The sequence below is a fragment of the Mytilus trossulus genome, unplaced genomic scaffold (assembly GCF_036588685.1).
Source record: "Mytilus trossulus isolate FHL-02 unplaced genomic scaffold, PNRI_Mtr1.1.1.hap1 h1tg000122l__unscaffolded, whole genome shotgun sequence".
Classification (NCBI taxonomy): Eukaryota; Metazoa; Mollusca; class Bivalvia; order Mytilida; family Mytilidae; genus Mytilus; species Mytilus trossulus.
The window spans coordinates 752,288-776,901 of record NW_026963298.1 but is presented as its reverse complement, the minus strand read 5'-3'; the positions used below and the strand labels follow the sequence as shown (position 1 = coordinate 776,901).

Here is a 24,614-nt window from a genome sequence, read left to right as displayed (position 1 = left end):
AATCAAATATTAATTAGTATTATAATATTCACTGTCATTGATTTAAGTAAGATAAGTCATACAAATATAATCTTGATTTTCATCCAAATTCTTTCCTAAAATTCGGAACACGTTTTAGAAATTTAAATGTGATGTCACTTTGGGCGTTGCAATGATTATGGCTAACACGGCTGTGATTTTGTACTGTATTCGTTTTAATTCTATAGCTAGTCACCACATTAGTTTAATCATGTATCTTTTATATAGTAATTTTTTTTTAATTTACTGTTTGCAAAACTATGATAATAATGATGTTTTTGTCCCAGGCGGATAACCCTGGCCTCACAACTTTTTGGAACATTTGGTCCTCGGCAATCTCCAACTTTGTAGTTGTTACGGCTTTTAAACTTTTTTTCATCTGAGCATATTTTGTGTGGACGTAGCGCGCGTCTGGCGTATACAAATATTTTTAAAATAAACTCATCATAGATACGAGGACTAAAATTTACATATACGTCAGACGCGCGTTTCGTCTACAAAAGACTCATCAGTGACGCTGGAATCCAAAAATTAAAAAAAAAGCCAAATAAACTGTTCCCTTTTGATAGCTATTATTCGTTTGTTATTCTGTCCTATATTTTCTCGCATTTATTCATTGTAGCCCTGTCGTGAAATGTTGTCATTTTATTGTTAAAATTAACACTGCCATTAAAGCAGGAGGTTTGACATGCCACAAAACCAGGTTAAGCCTACCATCTTTTCATAAAATGTCCTCTACCAAGTCAAGAAAATGGCCATTGTTACATTTTAGTTCGTTTCTGTGTGTGTTACATTTCGGTGGTGTGTCTCTGTTGTGTCGTAGTTCTTTTATATTTGATACGTTCCCCTCAGTTTTGGTTTGTAACCCGGATTTGTTTTTTTCTCTATCGATTGATGAACAGCGGTATACTTCTGTTGCCTTCACAATTATTACATCAGACTAGTAACTTCATACATTTTCAAATATGGCTTTGGTTTAAAAACTTTTAGCTCATATACCATGTATACTAGCTTAATTTTGTTATATACCGTGGATTAATTTTTTTTCGTTTGGTTACCATTTTTTTGTGGATTGCGTGGTTTCGAAAAATCGAATGCAAATGTCAAACGAATTAACAATTGTGTGTAGGAGTTGATGCAAACTTTTAAAAATCACAAAATCAAATATCCATTGACAACAATAGGTCATCGTACGGCCTTCAACAATGCGCAAAGCCCATACCGTATATGAAAGTCCAATCACTTAACTAAAGAACCGGTACAACAATAGACAGACGTCACAAAAACAGCGATTTGGTGTGATGGCCAAACAACTACTTACCAGCTGTTTACGACTGAATATATCCTAATATCAATTTCACACTGCATGTAAATGGAAGTCCGTTTTTACGCGAAACATTGTACTGCTTTTGCATTTCAATTTAAAGGCAAACTTCATTAATTTTGTTTTATAATAAACATTCATTCTTACAACCGTGAATAACATTAATACGATACATCAGGAAAACACACTCACATCAATTACCAACTGGCATCACAATATCTCCCTTCACGTACACATAATCGAACGATTCAGTGGAACTTACTTTAGTATTTATTATGTTTGCATCACAGTCTTTCTTTAACAAATATGTAACAACCTGATGGCATTTAAATGTGGCAGCTATATGTAGCGGAATATCTCCATCCTTAAATAAAAACAATAAGTGGTAGTGCATTTTGGTATTTAAGTAATATGATTTACATACGTAACAACTTTTTAAAATTAATATATTTCTTGTCCCACACTCTTTGGTTGTCCATAAGGCATTTTGACAGAGAAAAATAAATGCAAGGTCTGAAATTGATGCTACATGTATCCATTAAATATAAGAGCAGTGTATAACTATACTAAAATGTTGTCACATTTCTGATGTTTTATTTTATCATGAAATTTGTCAACATTTGTCATTTTAATGCTTTCAAGTATTATTCCGTATCACTTAGTTAAACGAATAGCCAAGTCTAAAGACTTTTCGATTATATGAAATAAAGTTTCTGATATTGTTTTATTTCTATACCCATTTAAAAATGTTGATGTTCGTAATTTGATTTAGCCATGTTCGTTTATTTTGCATGGACAATTTAATAGAACAAGAATATGAGTAGATTAACCAAGTTGGAATCGATCTAGCAAAAAAGTTATTAGGTAACGGCAAAAAAACATCATTTTATCTGTTAAAACCAATGCGTAGTCAAAGCATTGTTTCATTTTTGCTTCAAAGTATAATTCCTGACTGTAAGTGTAATCAAAGTCAGAAATATGACTACCGTTCTCCAATCTTGTGATGTATATGATCTTATAATTTTAAAAGGGATCTTTGCAATGCCCATTTTATTTTAAAGACGCTGTTGGAGAAGCAAGATAGAGCAGAAATGGTCATTAGAGTTTGATCATTACCCCATAACACGATATACTTGTGTCGGTGACCCTATAATTTTAGTTAACATTACTGTACTCCTTGAACAAATGAAAAGGTATATTCCATTTAAATATAAATTCAATTGGGTTTTTTTTTTACATTTTACCGCATGTGCTATATTACTTATATAAAAAGGACGAAAGATACCAGAGGGACAATTAAACTCATAAATCGAAAATAAACTGACAGTGCCATGGCTACAAATGAAAGAGGCAAACAGACAAACAATAGTACACATGACACAACATTGATAAATAATCTACACGAACCCCATATAATCTATATTTAAAATATGGTTAAACATCGATATCAAAATCGTTGACACTTTGTTAGTTTTTTTTAGATTTTTATATTTAATTTGTATCTCTTCTATATGATTATGTGCGAACGATGAACGAATTTTAATCCCCACGTACATGCCATTTCATTTCCCACACATTTTATTTGTTTAACTATGTGATATGTCTCCAGAAAATTATGTATTTGACTTGCTTCCATTGAAACACATCATTATTGCAAAAAAATGGAAATGGGAAATGTATTTTAAGTAACAACAACCCACTCACAGAAAAGGACACTATGATCTTGATCATTCCGCACCCGAGGGGGCTTTAGCATGTTTAGGCTTACTGCTGAACAATAACGAATAATGATTCAGTGAGATAGACGCCACACTAAACTCCAAATCATATCAATGAACTGACCAAACTTAGTAAGGACCGCTCTACATGGCATTTAATTGATAAATTCAACAACATTTACCGTTATCTTGATGATTATTTTTTCGTTTCATAATCATAATTTTTTTCCAATATACTGCCGAAATTTACAGAAAGGAACGTACTCTGAACCAATTTTAAACGGTAGTAAACAGTAAAATCACAAATATACTGAACTCAGAGGAAAATCAATTCTGGAAGTCCATAATCACACGGCAAAATCAAATAACAAAGTGCATAAAAAACGAATGGACAAGAACTGTCGTATTCCTGACTTGGTAGTACAGGCATTTTCAAATGTAGAAAATTGTGGATTAAACCTGATTTTGTAGCGTTTTCCCTCTCACTTTAATGGCAGTCTCATCAAATTCCGTTATATTTACAATGATGCGTTAACTAAACAGACACAATAAATAAAATCGTCAAAATATGGGTACTGCAGTCATCATCGTGTAACAATTTTAAAAGAAACAATTTAAAATGACACAAAAAAATCTATCTACAAACACATTCATGGATTTGCGTGTCTGACGTCCGTCCTTTCTTAGATTTAGAGATTTAAATATTTCGATTTAAACTGGAAACTCCACACACAAATTTACGACAAGAGCGACAAACTTTCATTCCCTTTCGTTAATTTTACCTTTTCGGATGGTAATGTTCTTTTTACATCATCTTCCGGTGTGCATATTTCACAACTCGTTTGCAATACCCGTGTCTGTTGTTACATTTTAACGAACATAACCTATGTATTAGCCTACAAGTGAGAGGTTTAGCGCTATACAACCAGGTTCAATCCACCATCATCTACATTGGAAAATTCCAGTACCAATTCAGGAATATGACAGATGTTATCCATTCGTTTAATTTGTTTTATCATTTGATTTTGCCATTTGATTAGGGCCTTTATGCTTTGAATTTTACTTAGAATTCAGTATTTTTTTTATTTTACTTTTTACTGGTAAATAACTTAGCCAATAAACCGTAGGGGAAATATATTACAAACCCAAACAAAATAAATATTAACAAGTCAAAAATGAAAACAACGTTTAAACTCTGACTGCGGCTGATAAAAATAGCAATATTTATACGTGTGCAAGTAACAATTTTCGATGTAGAACTGTCTTAATAAAGCAAAAACAACATTTTCCAAAAAGACAAAAAAAACAGTAAACAAATATATTTTAACAAAACACATTTGAACAACTGATGTGTAACAACATGGAAAGCAATAAACTTGCGGCAAAGAAGGTGAACCACAACATGATAATTTCTGTCTCATTTTGGTCTCTTCTGGAGAGTTGTCTCATTGGCAAGCATAACACATCTTTCATATTGTGTGGGGTCGGAGGCTATCATGTATTATATAAATAGATAAGTACTCATGCGATCACACTTTCAGAGGTAGCTGTTTAGGTACTGATAGCTTTTAATTATACATTATACATCATACAGTAATGATTTCCTGTTTTTATTATCATATTTTAATATATAACTATATCACTTATCACCCGATAGAGCATGACGGTAATTCCACGTAGAACTAAGACATGCTAACTGAGCTTCTGTGAAATATATAGATAAATATAACATAAGGACAAGAGACTTTAATTCATCTGCTGTAATACTTACAGTGTCCGGCAAATAGATGTCACATCCATTTTCAATTAATATCTGCACTACGTCAGTTTGATCCTTTCTAGCAGCATTATGTAATGCAGTCTTTCCATTCTAAGAAAAGAAAACTCTTTATTAAAGACTGACAGTTATGAATATGACAACAATAATGAGAACAAACAAATCTTAAAGCAAAAGAGATTTTCTAACAATGTTGTCTTACAACTTTAATCATGATGAACATTCAAAGAAATGTAGAACATCACAGATCATGCATGCATCTCATTTTATATTGTTGTTATTGGTCTTGTAGTCACTCCTTACATTTTTATGAAAAGGGATGTTACGTTTATACTAAATTAATGATAGTTTCTAATGCAATGTAAAAGAGGGAGAAATATACCCGGGGGTTAGTCAAACTCATCGATTGAAATTGAACTGACAACGCCATTGCAAAAAATAAAAAAAAACTTACAGACACATAATAGTACAGAAGACAAAAAATAGATAACTAAAGGCTAAGCAACATGAACTCAGTTAAAAACTTTGGGTGGTATTAGGTGCTCCGGAAGATAAAAATCATAATATCAAGAAACTTAGAACTAGATATATGCTATTAATGTAAAGACGTCACTCACGTTTAATGTAGCAGATTGTTTAAACAAGAATGTTTACTAAAGATTGATATTTTGAAGTTGTTCCTTTTCCATAACGATCGCCTACATTATTCCAAATAAAATGTCCAAAGACAAACTGGTACAATGTATTAAGTTAGTCCTCCTTCCTTGGCGACAAATAAAATCATTTATGTCATTGAATGAGAAATCACACCCCCTACACCCTTAGTCTCCTATTTGAATATGATGTAGTCTATATAAAAAGTAAAGATATGAAAAAATAAAAAAAACACATAATAGCAGTATATTATTGAAATAATGCAATTGTTTGAATTTATGTATACAGATTGTCAGAAAATCGATAGTGTAGGGATGTGCGTATAGATTTAAAATATTCTGTGCTTGTTTGTCTTCCTGTCATACTCTAGGACCAGTTTTGAATTTTATTGATTATTTAATTTAGAAAAAGAATACACACACACTGCTATTTGAAACAAAATATGAGTTGATTGATTGTTTTTGTTTGGTTTTTTTTCTTATTTGTTTATTTTATAGTTGTTCTTTTTCCAAAACGATCGCCTAAAATATTCCAAATAAATGTCCAAAGACAAATGGGTAAAATGTATTAAAGGATTCCTCCTTCCATGGCGAGAACAAACAATCATTTATGTCATTGATATACAACTAGGTTCAACCCACCAGTGTTTCTAAAAATGCACATTACCAAGTCAGGAATATGGGAGTTGTTATTTAGCAGTTCGTTTTTTATAGTTTGATGACGGTTTTTTTCCCCTGTTGTGCCTATGTGTTCTCGTATAGGTTTTGGTGTTTTAGCCGGATTTGTGTTCTCCTAACTGATTTATGACTTTCAAACACAAGTAAACTAATATTGTCTTTATTTTGTACAGAATGAACACTGAACACTGAACAACACTTATCGTACAAAAACAGATATGATATCAGGTGTTTTTAAAAAGCCTGCATAACCTGCATTTTTTAAAGTAATGACAATATACAAATATTTGTATGAATAGATCGTATCCGTTCACACTACAACTTAGTATAAACTATAATCTCGGGTTGTAAATTAACAACCACGATTGCCTCTTGCATTGATGTATTTAATTACATACACCATTTCCTTGTGTTTTCGTTACAGCTCCTGTTGGAAGTAAAGAGAAGTCTGATGCTGAATGCAAATGACAGGACTATATGATTAAGTCGACATCTTACAACGACAAGATCACAAATATAAAGAATTTCAATTTTATCCACGAGATTATAGGACAAATACGAAGAATTTAAAACGAAAATCAACCTGAATTATGCAACATGTAAATGCGTTACACACTTGGGTGGAAAATGCGTGACTGTAAACAAATTCCACACACGTTATGCACACGTGCATTTTGCAAATGATACGCGTTTAATATATGTTTTTGATATGTGTGACAAAAATGTCCCAAACACGTGCAAACGACATATGCACATACAGGCCATGTGTGCATGTATATCAAGGAGTAAGAAGATTCCCGAGCCCTCTGAAACCTGGTTTTATAGATAGCTAAACCTCTCACTTGTATGACAGTCACATTAACTTTCATTATATTGACAACGATATGCAAACACATACAGGGTTTACATCTTGGGTTTTCTGTTTCTTTTTTCCACTGGTTACTCTGTCAACTCCTTTGATATTGAGGAACTCTTATCAAATTCTACACAAAGGTATACACACTGACAGTTTATTGTGATTGATATTTATCGATCTTCTTCTGGACACCATTCACTTTATAAAGGTCAGTCAGTCATATTCTTGACATTAGGATAAAAAAGAGATAAAAAGATACCAGATGGAAAGTCAAACTCATAAATAGAAAATAAACTGACAACGCCATGGCTAGAACTGAAAAAGACAAACAGATGGGTGAAATAAAAACCCAAACAGACATAGTAGGTAAAAGATGTTAGCAGCCAACATTGTGTTAAAATCTTAATCACTATACAAAAGATTAATACAGAAGCACATAATTGAATATTAACAAAACGCTCAAGAAAATAATACACAATTATCATAGTAAAATAACACAATGGTGGGAAATATAGGTAAAGAGTAAAAGTATTCATTCGACTGGAAATTTGTAAAATTGTCCGTCTGGTTCATTCTTAATAATAGTCATATTGAATTTTGTGCATTTCATATATACTTTTTTTATATATGTATTTGGCTGTTTGTTACAAACATGCAAATACAGTTGCGGAAGAGAAACAGTGCAAACCTACATTTCGTTCGTGTCGTTATGTTTTAGGTTTTGTCTTACCAAATTCAAATATTCACAGATTCATCGGAAAATATTAAGCAAATGAGTTTCCGGATTGACAACATGGAAAAAACAGAGACAAATGCCCGACACCATTGGTCATAAAAAAGATCATTTCACCTGTCAATGCTGTATTTACATGACTTAGGAGTTATGCATATCAATTTATCTGTGAATACAATTATTTTATAGTTATAAAGGTATTTTTATAGTAAACAAAAGCTGTACTCAGGAGTTAAATAAAACAAAGCAGATGATAGTAGTCAGTCCTAAAAATCTGTTAATGAATTCATACATCAGAGGGGTAAACTCATAATTTTTTTTTTGGAAATATGACTTTTAAATTTGTTATCAAAACAGTTTCAAACATGTTATATAGACATTGCAGGTCTTGTCATATTTTGTAATGTATCATTTTTGTAAATGATACAGCGAATATTTCTACTTCTTTTATTATTGTTCTAGACTTTGTTGACCGGTAATGATTTAAACTGATCTAATAACAGATGTGCACATCTTTTTGTTTGATGAAGAAACATTAACAGTTGTCAGTATGTCTATTTCTAAATTTCCCTTGTCTTTAAAGTTTTCAAAACAATAGTATAATTCAACCTACGTCGTAGCCATATTTTCAATTATAACTTTATTGAAGTCAATCAAGCCTAACCCTATCAAGGGTATACATTTCAATTGGAAAAAAGACATTTCATACATGTGTATGCTGTTTATACCTAATGTGTAGTGTTTGTGTGTTATTTTATGTATGTTGTTTGATTATTGACAGAGTCAAGAGTGATATGGATGAGCCAACAGGAAAGTTGTTGGGAGCTCATGGTTACTGTACTCAGGTAGGGATTATTTCACTGTAAAGGGGGAAATCTTTGAAAGGGCTTGATTTTCACTCATTTTGCCATTCAGATTAAATACCTCATTTGCAAAATCTTTATGGAACATCAGGTACAAGATTCATTTATTTTACCTAGCGAGCAATGCTCTGACTATTTGTAAAATAAAATGTATCCTTTGAATTGTGTTTAATAGTTTCGACAACATTAATACTAAAAGGTGTTCCTGTATTTTTGTTGCTCACTCTATGCAATCGTGTTTCTGTTATTCTATGTAAAACATATCATATTTTGTGTTAGATTACAAAAACAGTGCAATTTCAGTAGTTTCGAGTACTTATATCAGTGTGCGCTCATATAATTTTTATTTGGTTTAAGTTTTCAGTACATGTCAGTTGATATTGTTTATGTTTTATGTTTTTGATATAATCTCATCACATTTAAATTGTCATTAATTGTAAGCTCTATCACTAGAATTGTGACAACATAACCTTGTGTTTTCTCGATAAAGTGTGATTACAACCTTAAGATTTGTTTTAAGTCAACAAACTTTTCAAATATTCTGCATTCTAAAATGTTTGTTATGTAAGATTCTAATTTGTCATTTTTCACTAATTTTGCAACCTTACTTTACTAAAGAGCATCCACACACACACTAGAAGGCTAATAGCGTCTAGTTTGACACCATGTATGATGCAGTAAATGAATGTTTTGTTATTGCCGATAATTCAATATGATTGTAAGTTTAAGTTATAATCCACTGACCATTTTATACATATTGAGATCAATGCCACCATCAATCAGCAACTTGACGATTTCTGTGTATCCGTGATCTACAGCAATGTGAAGTGCAGTGTTACCAGCCTGGATTGACAAAAACACTATTTTAACATAATATGAAATAAAACAGGAATCAACATATTACATTAAAGGAAGTAAAACAACATAGACTCACACTTAGCGTAAAGTCAAACTGGTACCCGACATCAGAATTTTATACGAATTTGTCATTAGTTAATATTGCATGGTGCATGATTGCATTTAAGCTTAATGAATATACATAGATTGATTATTGTTTAGGGATCAGCTAAAGCCCGACTCCAGCTGCGGAAGTTTTCTCAATGGTGACATTGATATTGTTATTTCACAGTTCAGTATAAAAGGAGATTTGGTTTGATTGACATCGAGACCCCTATCCACCTACGTTTAAATGAAGTGGATGTAAACATTTTTAAGAAATCGTAAGGCCGTCAACAATGAAAACAAACCATAAAGCACGTGGCGGGGTTAAACGTATTTATATGCCCTCAACCCTCACTTAACATTTTATAAATGATCGGTTCTGTACAATATGGCGTTAATTAAGAACAAGGGAATACAGCATATTGTCAGCTTATTTTCTATTAAATTTCTGATAAATGCCAATATATGTAAATTGTCGTCTGCAAGTTTTTGTTCTGCTTTTTTCACAGTAAAATGTTCCGAAACATGTTCATGAAGAACTGACACATCTAGAGGCGGAGGCCCAATATACCAGGCATAAACAAAAACAATGTGTATTTAATATTTTCAATAACATGAACGACTTTCAATGTCAAATACTAACATGATGACGACCATAACATGGAAAAAAAGACGAAGATGATGACGAAAATGTTGATCAAATAACACAATGGACTGATAAAGAGACTGATTAATTTCTATACATTATTATATTAATGAAAAAAACACGGATCCATGACTTAAAGTGATGTCAAAATAGAAAGACACTTTATCATACCTATTGGTGCAATGCGGGACCTAGCATACATAATCCATAAAGAACTGGACAAATTGTTAGTAAGAATATTTTTCGGAAATTTGTTGGATTATGCACAGACAGTTTACATTGTATCCTTTATAGCTTATATATTATGTACCATAGGGATACCAAACTTCCTATACGGTACATAAATTATAATTTGTTGGGTATTTTGATCAAAGATACATATGGGTGCTGATCCAGAGCTGAGTGTCCCCTCACTAATTTGCTTATGAAGTTTAATAATGATGAGCAAGTTACCCCCGTCTGTTCGATTACTGGATAATTCGAACTATGTCATTATATTGCAAATATAAGAACCAATCAACCAGACTGTTAAGTGCCTCAAATGTCTTCTACGCGGGTAGGTTAATGCGGTTTCAAATAATTTTTTACAATTTTTGGTGATTGCATCGAAATCTCATATATTACGTCATTTTCGAAACTAAACGAATTTTGATTGGCTAAATCGGACGTTGGGAGAATTTGCTATAGAGTGGTGATTTTTTGGCTTCACCGAGGTCAAAGATTTATCAACTTGTTGTTTTTCGACAACGGCATTGCGACATTAACAATATCTTCATACATGACCATTGTTCCCTTGAACACTTACAGTTTTAAGTAAGAAAATCGACAAAAACTAAGATTCATCAACGTCAATGTTTAGCTTGTCACGTCACAGTCATTATTATCAGCTGTTGAGCACCTTGTCACAGAAGTCGGCAAATGGAAATTACAATGGAAAGGTGGATTTTGCATACATTTTGAGGTAAATACGTTGTAAATTGTAACTCTTTATCACCGGTACCCATTTCTTCTTATTGAATTTGTTGAAGTGAATCAAAACATTTATAATTCGTCATTTATTTGGATAACCGACGACGAAAACTGTTGACCTATGAATCAATCAACGAATCAATACAGTTAGCTAAATGGAAACAATGCTCGGAGAAAGATTGTTTTAATATTAGTTATATTAGACTTGATTTTTTCCAAGCTAACTGTTACATAATAATTACACCCCACCCCCCCTTAATTCCCCCTTGGTTTAGTGTATGCAATAAATTAAAACTATTCATTTCTACTTTGGTAGTAAGGGGTGCACCCCCTATATTATCATACCCAGTCTGACTATCCTTAAGCTTAGTCATTTTTTGTTTATACTTTTATACACCACCCACGCAAATGAACAGTGTTGGTGTTTTTACATTTTAAACAGAGAATGACATTGTTTCAATTCAGAATTATTTTTTTTATTGTGATTTAAGCATAAATTTTATCAAAATAAAACATGGATTTATTTCACAAATAGTATTTATATATCCATTGTCATTTCTAAGTTTATAAAAAAATACCAGAATTTATAAATGCATATTCAAACAAATAAAATGTACTATTATTAAAGTTATATTTCAGTTATCAGGCTACTGAGATTTTACAAAATGAGAGAATTTGCTCATCTCAGTTAATATATTATCCAATTTAATTTTTAGTAATAGACATGAAAATTTTAAATTGATCACCACTTTCATTCAATTGACATAAAGACTATTGATTACTAATGTAGGATTTGCTAATCCAAATAAGTGACTTTAAAAGGTGTCAATCTACATTGATGTAAATATTTCAATATCATTATTTTTTTCCACATATTTTTTTTGATATTGTAGATGTAACATATAATTATATTTGATTAAATGATAGGTAAATTCCTCTTTCCTGTTCCCCTTTTTTTTTAAATTCTTTTTAATTCAATGTTAAACATGTATAACATCTAACAGTTTTTTTTAAGTATCTCCTTTATTGCCTTTTTCCTACATGTTTAACAAAAAACTTTTGGTGTGTTTATTGCTTTTAAAGTTTTGATTATATAAATGCAATTTCATATTTGTCTTTTGCAGAATTTGTATTCACTGGTTTTTTTTTACTGCTTCCAAGTGAGTTGACATGTAGGAAGTCTGCGTTATGATGTAAGCATTCAAATATTATATTATTGTTACTGACACTTTAATATTTTATAGTCACATCAAGTGATATGAAAGCTATTTAAAGATTAATTGCTTATGAGTTTAGATTACTCTGTCTATTATATTTATGTGTTAAGAAAGTAAACAAGCATGGCAATTATTTTATTACAAACATGTAAGTTTACTATTAGTTTTACCAACCACTGCTGATACTAAGGGCTATAGCTATTAAGCTTACTAAAATTTGATTATATAGAAGTTCTCTTTTTGTATCAGAATAAGAATATAAATAAGATAATTTTTATGTTCAAAATATTAATAACAGGGCACATTAAGAGCATATTATTATATAAATCAAGTACAATGATTGAAGTAATAGATAGTATGCATACATATATAGCAATGGGGCTTATAAATTAATTATATTGTGTATAATAATATCATTTTTTTGGCAGGATTTTAAGATGAATGAGAAACAATGGCTACTTCCAATACAATAGCACAATTGATAAAATGAATAAGACACAAGGACTGCACTTTTCATTCTAAGGAAGATCAACAAATGATACCCAAACAAGGATATTATTTTCATATCAGATTCCTGTACATGAGATATAAAGAGAAAATTCATTTTCCTGAAAAGACAACTCTTTACTTATACATATGTGTGACAAAATTAATGGAATCAAGACTGTTTTAACTGTGCTTAAAGGAATACAAATTAGAAGTTAATTGACTGTATTAAAAAAAAGTGAAAAAAAAATTTACTGTATGAAAAAGCAGGTTCAGCAAAAGGAAATATGTTGAAATGAATAACTAACTGCAATGATTCTGGAACATGTGTTAGTTCATGATCAAACAAAGGAAAAATTTATAAGAAAGTGGAATACATATGTGATATAGTGTCCTAATTATGATCACTGAGGAGAGGATGTTTCACAGAACTTGTACTTCATAAATGTGTCACGGTGTACAAATTGTGATTTCATTCAGTGGATAAATCATATTTAGCTGTGCTCCATGGAATATTAAAATCAAAATCATTAATAGTGTTTATTAATAATAATGTGAAACAAAAGCAAAAGTGTTAGGAATGATGAAATGTTTTCACATACAAATTAGCATATAGATTCATCAATAGGAACACTCATTCCCTAATTTCAATGATTGTGAAACATGTTTTATAACAAAAACAAAAAAAATATATGTTATTTGGTTATGATGGTAAGTTGTGACACATTGAAAAACATACCACATGAAGTAAAATAAGTCATGTTAGCTGCATTTAATACACAATTTCAAGTCAATCAATCAGTGAATGTATATTTTAGATTACTTGGGTTAAATGAAAAACTTTGAGGTTTTCTGGCAGACACTGATCATATATTCCCTTACAAAAACATTCACACCCCCTTTTCAGAAAGTACCAAATAATGCTTATTGAGGAGCAATTATCAATATTAATTCAATTATCTAATTACATGAAGCTTTAAAAGATGATAAATATTATAATAACTTTTCTTATTCAGTTCAACATGATTTAAACTGATGTCTGCTAGTTTTATGTTGCTTTATCCTTAAAAATAAACACCTCATTGATGGTTAGCATTGCAATTATAAAAGATAATATATTAAATTGATATTAATAAAATATAGATAATCAAAACAGTTGTCCAAGTTCATGATTTTTCTAATTTATACAGATTTAGGCCACAGATTCATTTATTTGGGTCTGAACTGGGGGGTGAGGGGGGTTGTCAATTAGTTGCTATGAGAATTTTTCTCTATTATTTTTATTCAAATAGCATCTTCTCTTTACCCTGCAAAATTATTATTATATATTCTTTAAATAAACTTTACACCCTATATATATCTATATTTCTGTTTCCTGTACCTTAAAAAGAGATTACAGCTAATTTCCTAAAGCATGTAGAGCAAGACTTAGGTTACCTTGCTTGCTTTGTTTGTATATTGTACAATAATAATTTAGATAACATCCAATTGAATTTCACTATAATATTTACAGGTTTAAGTTTGCCTATATTTATTGTTTGAAGATGACAATCTTAAGTGCTTTAAGCTTTAAGCTTGGGTAAATATTTATACAAACAAGACAAGCAAGTCAACCAAAGTTTTACTCTACAAGCTTTAGGAAATTAGCTGTAACAGAAAATATTCTGCAAATTTATAAGTTACAGAGATAATGGTACATATATATATATATATACATACATAGAATAAATACATATTTTGGAGTTTTAAGTATGCTTGAATGAGACACAGAATATTCATTGAATGTGTACAGGGTGTATAAAGGGTATGTGTGAAAAAAATGTTGCAGGATTTGAAATATAATTAAATTTCCATTAGCTCTTGCACTATCATATATTTGGTATAAATTGATTTAATAGTCCTATACTTACTGACCATGGCACCATAAGTTTTTGTGTTATGAAATCATCATCTATTTTTCTTAAAGTATGTTTTCTATCAGCATGTGGTAATTAAATTTATTGAGAGAGAGAAAAAGCAGGACATTGAATATATATTTCAAGCTGTCATTATATATGGTGTGATTGCCACTGTGACCAACGACTGAATGATGAACAGTGTATGGGTCTGTATGATTTATGAAGAATGAGCAAGATTCATGATTTTATTGTACACTCTAAAGGTTTACACTGTTACAAGTGGCAAAACCCAAACATGAGAGGCACCTCACCGGACAAAATAGAATTCAAAGAGCTATCTGATTGATTGAATGGTGTTTAACGACACTTCCCACACTGTTGTGCGAATACACGGAGGTCATGTGTAATTATAATCATTCTGATCTATTCATGCTATTCTCCGAGTAAAATATGTATATTTAAATAGTTTGTTTCTTTTATTAAATATTTGGTTATGGAGAAGATGCAACAAAAAGTACATTTAAATAAAGATCAGCAATAATTTCCCGATGACTGAAATTTTTATTTCTGTTTACAGAATTACTTCCCTTTGAAAGTCACTTGTGCGTTTGTAAACAATGTCGGACATAAAAAATTGTGAAACACGTTAACTTTGACTCAAAAGTGCTAGCGTGTAGAAATGATGAATTTTTGAGTCAAGTTAACGTACAGAAAGCTGAATATTAATATTTTTCGAAAACTGCTACTCGGTTCATGGTGTTAATACCGTTTAAGTGTTAGACGTTGTAATATCTGAAGGTCAAAGTATTTTTGGCACAATTCAGACGAAAATCTCCGTTTATGTATTTAATCTTTTTATTCAAAGGAGGCGAGTAGCACTTTTCTAATACTTTGGTTTATAAGCTATCCACAGATAACAATATTTAGAAAAACAAGACTGTCTACACGCTAGCACTTTTGAGTTTACTGTTTTCACGTTTATAAATAGATTTTGATAACCACGTGATAATTTGAGAATGTTATTTTTGAAAACGAAAATTTATATTGTCAACTTACTAGCAAATCTAAAAAATATAAAAAATTACACTATAAATGAGTCAAAAAGTCTTTTTATTAAAAGTCGAAATTTAAGTATCATTATTCATTTTTTCAAAAATACAGCATTAACATACCCGCGTATGTATTTTTATATCATTTTAACAAGCACCACTTATCACTCTGTACTATAGTAAACAGTAGTTGAAAAATTACATGCATGGCCAAACACAACTACAAACGCACTGTCTGTTTTTTGTGGGTTTTTTTTCGTTTCATTATTATATTAATTTTAAAGAGACTAATGTTTAGAACACATGATTAGTTTTAATAAGATATATTATCTTCATCACGGTCACATATATATACATTTATGCTTCTAATTTTGTTTATTGAAATAAAGTTGTGAAGTAGATAGTTCCTTTAGAAATATTGACAAGTTTTAACCACTCTTAAAATAAAAACGAGAGAATAATAGTTTTCTACTCTGTTATCTATGATACAAATAAGACAATTACAAATAAGACAACGATCCGTCAAGATTCAAATAAAGTGGATGTACGTAATAATAAAAGAGGGAAGACATATACCAGAAGGAGAGTCAAACTCAAAGATAGAAAATACAATGACAACGCCATGGCTAAAATAAAAAAGTCAAAATATAGTACAGAAGACACAGAAGATAAGTAACCATAGGCTTTCAACAATGTGAAAAAACATATAACGTATTGTCGGCTATAAATGACCGGGACAACTAACAACCTATTTCATACCAAAAAAAGTTACGAAAAACTAATATGACAGACATGAACCAACGACAAACAATGATGTACAGAACCCAGCTATAGGACATACATAATTAAGCAGGGTGAATGTGTTCGTTAACGCTTAATTCTACATTTAACCTTGCATAGTTGTGTTCAGGGTTTCCGCTGGCGGTCGTCATTTTCGCAATTTGCGGAAAAATAATATTAATTGTGGCGATTAAAATTCGTCATTGGCAAAATATATAATAGCGATTTTTTTCAACATCTTGTTTATTTACTTTTTTTCGGGTTTTTGAACTTTACCTGATCAGACAATACTCGGAATACACTTTAAACTCGTTTAGATTTTGACAGAAAATCAATAGTCAGCTGATTGCATTTTATAGCTATCGACATCAAAGGACTAATTAATAAAGGTGTATATTGTATTATAGGACAAAATGATATGGTAAAATGGCGCCTGCCACATTTCATATAAAAGATTTATTAACCACTTTGCGACGCACGTGTTTGAAGCAAAATTTTGACGACTTCTATCCTTCTTCTAATGATAGTCTAGAAAAGAAAACTGTTGTTATGACGAAAGATGTGCAAAAGCAAGAAAGGTATCCGATTGAAACTTAATTATTTGACTTTGATATCGATAATTGATTTGAGTGGGTACTTACAAGTCTGTTCAGTAACAAACGTGTTACAAGCATACTTTTACATTTTTACGATGGTCTAGAAAAGAAAACTGTCGTTATGAAGAAATCTATACAAAAGGTTGGGAACTACCCTTCAATGTAATAACTACACCTTATATCAGGGATCAATTTCAAGTGAGAAAAAAATGTTTTGTTGTGAAAACAACATTTTGGTACAAAAGGGCACATGTTTTTAATTCTAAAGAAAATTTCCCAAAGAACTGTACATCTTTAAGGTATTCAGGATTTTTCTATATTCCAGGACATATATCTTCTTTATTTTAAAAGTAAGTGGCCCCCCTTCTTTTGAAGTTGTTAAAAATATTATCAAGCCCTGTAAAGGTCTTTTTTTAAAGTTTAATGTAGACTCTATGAGAGAATAATCAAAGACAGCAATTGGACAAACTCATCTTTTTTAGGGGGGGGGGGACTTTAAAAGAAAAATAGATTCGTGTTACTTGGCGAAAAATGTAATAAAGTGGCGACAAATATATTGTGCTGGCGAAAAAGGTGGCGAAAAAATAAATAATTGACCCAGGGGAAACCCTGGTTGTGTTGCAGCACAACATAAGAATGAAAGGTTTCACATCCGTTGAAAAGGGACTAACTCATTAGAACGATACAAATCAGACACACATTAATAAAAAAGACCAGACTCCCTTTGGAAATAGATATAACACAATTAGTCACAACACATCATGTTTTCAGTTAATTGTCGTGTATGCATCCGCGTGATGCTGATATGCAAAGGATTCAAATCGTAAGTAAACCTGGTGATTATTAGTAATGTGGATAACTAACTCTGATTGTATTAATAAAAAGTTAAGGATGTTTCAACTGCCAGGAATTATTAAGCGTATCTAGTAAAAAGAAAACTCAAAAAAATATTGAACTCCGAAGAAAATTAAAAAAAACAAAAGGTTCCTAATCAAATGGCAAAATCAAAAGCACAAACAGCAACTGTCATACATGGTACCTTTTGTTAGCTTTAATTCGTGTGTTTCTCTGTCTTATAAGTTCTCCCAATTATTTATATTGTAGTCCTGTCATGTAATAATGTCATTTTAATGTTATATTAAACATTGCCATAAAAGCGGGACGTATGGCATGCCATTAAACTAGACTCAACTCACCATTTTTCTTCTTAAAATGTCCGGTACCAAGTCAGGAAAATTATCATTGTTTTATTATAGTTAGTTTCTGTGTGTGTTACATTTCAATGTTGTGTTACTGCTGTGTCGGAGTCCCTTTCTTTTATTTTATGCGTTTCCCTCAGTTTTAGTTTGTAATCCGGATCTGGGTTTTTTCCACAATCAATTGATGAATTTCGAACAGCAGTATACTACGATTGCTTTTATTCATGTTCCTGACCTGATATATACAATTTTGTGTATAAAATGGTGGATTCAATTTAGTTTTAAAGCTACATGTAGCTTAATCTCTCACTTGCATAACATACGCATGTAGTTCCACTATATTAACAACGATGGGTTAAATAAAACCCAATCAGACATAGTAGGTAAAAGATGTTAGCAGCCACCATTGTGTTGAAATCTTAATCACTAAACCAAAGATTAATACAGAAGCACACAATTGCATATCAACAAAAAGCTGAAGACAATAATACCCAATTATTAAAGTAAAATAACACAATGGTGGGAAATATAAGTTAAGAGTAAAAGTATTCATTCGACTGGAAATTTGTAAAATTGTCCGTCTGGTCCATGCTTAACAATAGTCATATTTCAGTTTGTGCATTTCATATATTATTTTTTTCATATATGTATTTGGCTATTTGTTACAAACATGCAAATATAGTTGCGGAAGAGAAACATTGCAAACCTACATTTGATTTTCGTTCGTTTCGTTATCTTTTAGGTTTTGTCTTTGTTAAAGTTTTATTTTAGGTTAATGTTCAAACCTTCATTACATTTATAAATCTAACAGAATTACCAACCCAGAAACAAAGCTTCAATGAAAGGTTTTTAAAGGCATACAATAATGGCTGGTTTCATGCCATTTTTTACCCCATTATAATGCAACCTTTCCTAGTAACATATTTTCAAAACACCATTTAATTGTAGTCGAATGTTGTTATCAAAAGGGAATTTCCCATACCATTGCCTGAAATATTCCTTCAATGTTTTTTATGACATTCATTAGATCGACCTACTAGATCTGAACACGGATTATACTTATCCGAGATAAGATTGTATAATATTCGATCTGATTATCAATGCCATTTAACCAAGGAAAACATAACTACCCTCATATTAAGGAAATATAATTAATTTCTTACCAAATTAACAACTTGTATTTTTATATACTGAAACACTTCTCTAATGATGATTAACTGGACAGTGATGTATATCTTTTATGAATTGTATTTCAAAAAGTTAAACGCACTATGGGCGTTGTTTTATATCATGTACATATAGGCAGGAAACGAGATATCCCACTTTATTGTGATTAGTAAAATGTGATACATTATGGTTGCACTTTGTAAATCCATCTGTTTCACAAACCACGCCATTTATGGGGAGATGTATATTATTCGTGTTTTCTTTACGTACTGGATCTCTTCAAAAAGACATAATTTGGAAATTGTACCAGTATGCATACAAAACAACAAGCTAGAGATACAAAGATTACCTCAATAAAATAAAATAAATACTAACGTGTTCTATCATTGATACATATTAAATATTCAATATTCACAGAACCATCAGAAAATATTAAGCAAATAAGTTGCCTGATTGACAACATGGAAAAGACAGAGACAAACGCCCGACACCATTGGTCATAAAAAAAGATCATTTCACCTGTCAATGCTGTATTCTCATGACTTAGGAGTTATGCATATCAATTTATCTGTGAATACAATTTTTTTTTAGTTATAAAGTGATTTTTTATAGTGAACAAAAGCTGTACTAAGGAGTTAAATAAAACAAACCAGATGCTAGCAAGCAGTCCTATCATGAAAGTAATACTAAAAGGAATAACATCGTCGTCACTTTAAAGGTTTCATCTGCGTTACCGCCCATCTTTCGATAACTCGTTAATTGGTTTAATAGCTGGCATGGAAGTTGATTATCCGCATGTGATCGATCGAATCACTGACGCTTATCGGTAATTTTCGTGTTCATGGAGAATTAAGAACAGACAAGTTTGTGTTGTATATACGTGCGAGGTAACCCACATAGTCCATCAAGGGTTAAGAAATTTTGTTTTAGCTCACTAGCCCACGGCTAATTGGTAGCATGATTTTACTAGCCCTGTTGGAAGAACTACTAGCCCAGCAAAACAGACCTGCTAGCCCTAGTATGCCTCACAAATTCAGAGTTTGCTGCAATAACAATGAATTATACAAAGTTAACAATTTGTATCCATTGTACAGTAGATTTTTGCAAATTGGATAGCAAAAACTATCCAATTACTGGCATTAGCAGATATATTAAATTAATTGATAATTGAATATTCACTGAATATTCTGTAATAATGCGTTGCCCAAATCCCGACATGATACAAGTCTTCACCACTGCTATACATTGGTATATAAAGGATTGGAGGGTTTTTACCAGATACATTATCGAGTTTGTTTGTGTGCTTAATTATGTAATGCTCATATATTTGTTATCAGTTTTAAAATTCTAACCGCAAATATGTATGTGAATAAATATCACCACCAATAGCTTTGGTCTTTTATAATTGTTTTATAAACGAACTACAGTAATGTCCATATTTACATTTAATACAGGTAAGCTAATTGTTGGATATAAATAGATTACAACATGAGCCCGTCTTTTAACTGAACTGAAATTGTATTTGTTAAAATTTTTATTTCTTTAAAAATCGAATTCATTTGAATATCAGTGAAGATTATCATGATTGATGGAAATTTATTGCATCAAGTTTAAGTTTTTTGAAGACTGTTAATGTTAAGATCATGGTTCTAGAGGCTTCTTCATAGTATGTAAACAAAAACAAAATGGCGTCCATAACATGTGCACATGTTTCAAAAGTTATATCTGACAAAAAGCAGGTTTCTGCTGTCAAAAAGGATTCAAATTTATATTGCAATAAATTATTCAGAAGGAGGTACAATCAGGTTGCATATAAAGCCTGTACTGATGTACTGATACATCGATATTGAAAGTACGGGATCCATCCAGAGGTATTTGTTCTATTTTAAAACTTGTACAAAATAAGTTGAAATTCTGGAAATCCCCGATAACGTAGTCGAGTCTGATTGACTAAGATAGAAAATTGATGAGGGGAGTTTCCCCTTTTTATTTAAGAAACGCCAAGCATTTTTTGTCACTAGTCTGTCGGGCAAAATGGGTTACAAATTTTGGTTGCCCGAGGCCTAAATGCTGTACTCCCGGGCGTCGGGCTAGTGGTTTGTTTAACCCCTGTCCATTCGTTACATTTCGTTGATGTACGCTGCCAAATAGGGTCATTCGTTCAATTTTTATTTTAGTCCAACGTTTTACTATTTTTGATTAGTTTGAGTCTTAATAGTTTAAACCAGCACCTATCACATACGAAATTGGAGAACAACCCTGGGTTATTCTTTATTTTAATATTTACATACAATTAAAAAAAAATAAGTCTTTCGTGTATTGGTCAATTGAAATATTCACAGTTCTAAACGGTGCTATCCTTCAATTTAAGTTCTTGATACATAAAATAATTTGTGTAAAAATTAATTTGCCGTAAGACAGATAGATTCAAGCCCATTTCGTCGGTTTGTTATAATTTTTGCTGTAGCTTGTTATATTAATACAAGCATTCCACAATAAAAAAAAATAATTAAAAAATATGTATTTACGAAATTATTATCTCCATTTTAGTTGTCCAGTTTCAATAATGTAATCAATGACATTTATGACATATACATAAATTAAGAATACTTGAAAGTAAATATCCTTCTTTTTTAATCTCGATAAACTTTGCACATTTCAACAATCTGTGTCTAGATTTGCCTACATTATTTTGTTAAACATCATGTGAAACCTGATCGATTAATCGGTATTTAACTGTTCAACTCGGGATCCGCTTTTAACTGGAAAATACTTTTAGAACAGTTTAAAACAAACGGTAAAAAGCTAAAATATGCTAAATTGAATACAATCTTCCATGTTAAACTGCTGTAGTTTGAACAATTATCGTCCGTTTTTCAAGTTTTTAACATCATACGACTTCATCTGAAGGTAGATATTTTATATGATACAGTGTCACCTTCTTATTAATAAACCTCGGATTTCACACAGGTACTTTATAATAGCCGGACTCGAGAAAATCACGTGACTGATAAGAAATTCCAAATGCCATTTTACAACCGCGGTATTACAAATAGTAACCAAATGGGTCTTACCGCTGAGACTTTAATTGGAGAAAATAATATGACTTGAGTACAGGGCTCTGCAGGCCGTTAATACATGCTAATAAGTCGATGTTATTCCTTTTTAATATTACTTCCATGATCCTATAAATCTTTTAATGAATTCATACGTCAGAGTGGTAACCTCATAAAAACAAATTTTGGAAATATGACTTTTCTAAACACATCCAATTCATATATTGGCTACATTATATAAGATGTATGATATTGTTATGACACGATTATTTAACTAGCCATTACCGGCAGAAATTGTATACGTTTATTGATAGATAGTCATACAGTAAGAGGTGGACTGGAGACAGATGCAGAATTTAATACTTTCTATGATCTTGAATGTAGGAATGACCTACTTATATACTTTACATTTTACAGTGTACTTACATAGATATAGGAAGATGTGGTGTGAGTACCAATGAGACAACTCACCATCCAAATAACAATGTATAACAGTAAACCATTACATGTTTAAATTTGTTATTAAAAAAGTTTCAAACATGTTGTATAGACATTGCAGGTCTTGCCATATTTTGTATTGTCTTATTGTTAGTAAAAGTTACAGGGAATATTTCGTTAGTGTCTACTTCTTTTATTATTGTTCTAGACTTTGTTGACCGGTAATGATTTAAACTGATCTAATAACAGATGTGCACATCTTTTTGTTTGATGAAGAAACATTTACAGTTGTCTTTTTCTAAATTTCCCTAGTTTTTAAAGTTTTCAAAACAATGGTATAATTCATTCTACGTCGTAGCCATATGGCTACCTAGCGAGCAATGCTCTGACTATTTTAAAGTAAAATGTATCCTTTGAATTGTGTTGAATAGTTTCGACAAAATTGATACTAAAAGGTGTTCCTGTATTTTTGTTGCTCACTCTATGCAATCGTGTTTTTTGTAATTCTATGTAAAACATATCATATTTTATGTTAGATAACAAAAACAGTGCAATTTCAGTAGTTTCGAGTTTTATATCAGTGTGCGCTCATATATTTTTATTTGGTTTAAATTTTCAGTACATGTCAGTTGAATATTGTTTATGTTTTATGTTTTTGATATAATCTCATCACATTTAAATTGTCATTGAGTGTAAGCTTTACACTAGAATTGTGACAACATAACCTTGTGTTTTCTCGATAAAGTGTGACCACAACCGTAGGATTTTTATTAAGTCAACAAACTTTTCCAATGTTCTGCATTCTAAAATGTTTGTTATGGAAGATTCTAATTTGTCACTTTTCACTAAATTTACAACCTTACTTTACTAAAGAGTATCCACACACACACTAGAAAGCTAATTGCGTCTAGTTTGACATCACGTATGATGCAGCAAATGAATGTTTTGGTATTGCCGATAATTCAATATGATTGTAAGTTTAACAAAAAAGAAGACATAGGCAGAATATAACAGGCATCGAAAACTATATAAGCATGTGAACTATGAACAACTATCAATGCCAAAGACTAATACGACTTTCTCGAAAAATGACGACAATAACACAGAAGATGATGACGCTGTCGATGACGCGTTTTCTAGAATGTCCTCCATCCGGAACACTCAGACATAACATTTAACAAACAGGGATGCGTTAATACTGTGTAACGTGTGTTTGTATGTGACAAAATGGATGCTCACAATATAGCTCGATTAATTTTGTCAAAGTATATATGTTGCAGTTAATAAGTAGTAATACAACACAGATCTCTAAATTAATATAAAAAAGGGTGAGGTCAATTCAATTTGAAGAAATCAATCGTTATGCTATGTGAACAAACATTGTTATTTGTCGTTGCATATATAAACACGTAGTACATAGTTTGTGTCGGTTTTGTTGATCATTTACTTACCTTGTTCTGTGCATTTAGATCAATACCAGCATCAATAAGCAACATGGTGATTTCCGTGTTTCTTTGTCGTGCTGCTTCGTGAAGTGCAGTTTGGCCATTC

The 24,614-nt window shown here is 31.3% G+C and overlaps 1 protein-coding gene across 1 annotated transcript in view; it reads right to left on the bottom strand.

Annotated features, from left to right (window-relative positions):
* Nucleotides 1-15,833: 15,833 nt before the first annotated feature.
* The window catches only part of LOC134700073 (ankyrin repeat domain-containing protein 6-like), a 34,612-nt gene continuing 25,831 nt past the window's right edge, over nucleotides 15,834-24,614 (bottom strand). The window contains exons 8-9 of the mRNA XM_063561445.1: nucleotides 24,515-24,613; nucleotides 15,834-15,842 (exon numbers count right to left, since the gene is read on the bottom strand). Coding sequence (XP_063417515.1) covers nucleotides 15,834-15,842; nucleotides 24,515-24,613 — 108 coding nt within the window. The remainder of the gene's footprint in view (nucleotides 15,843-24,514; nucleotide 24,614) is intronic.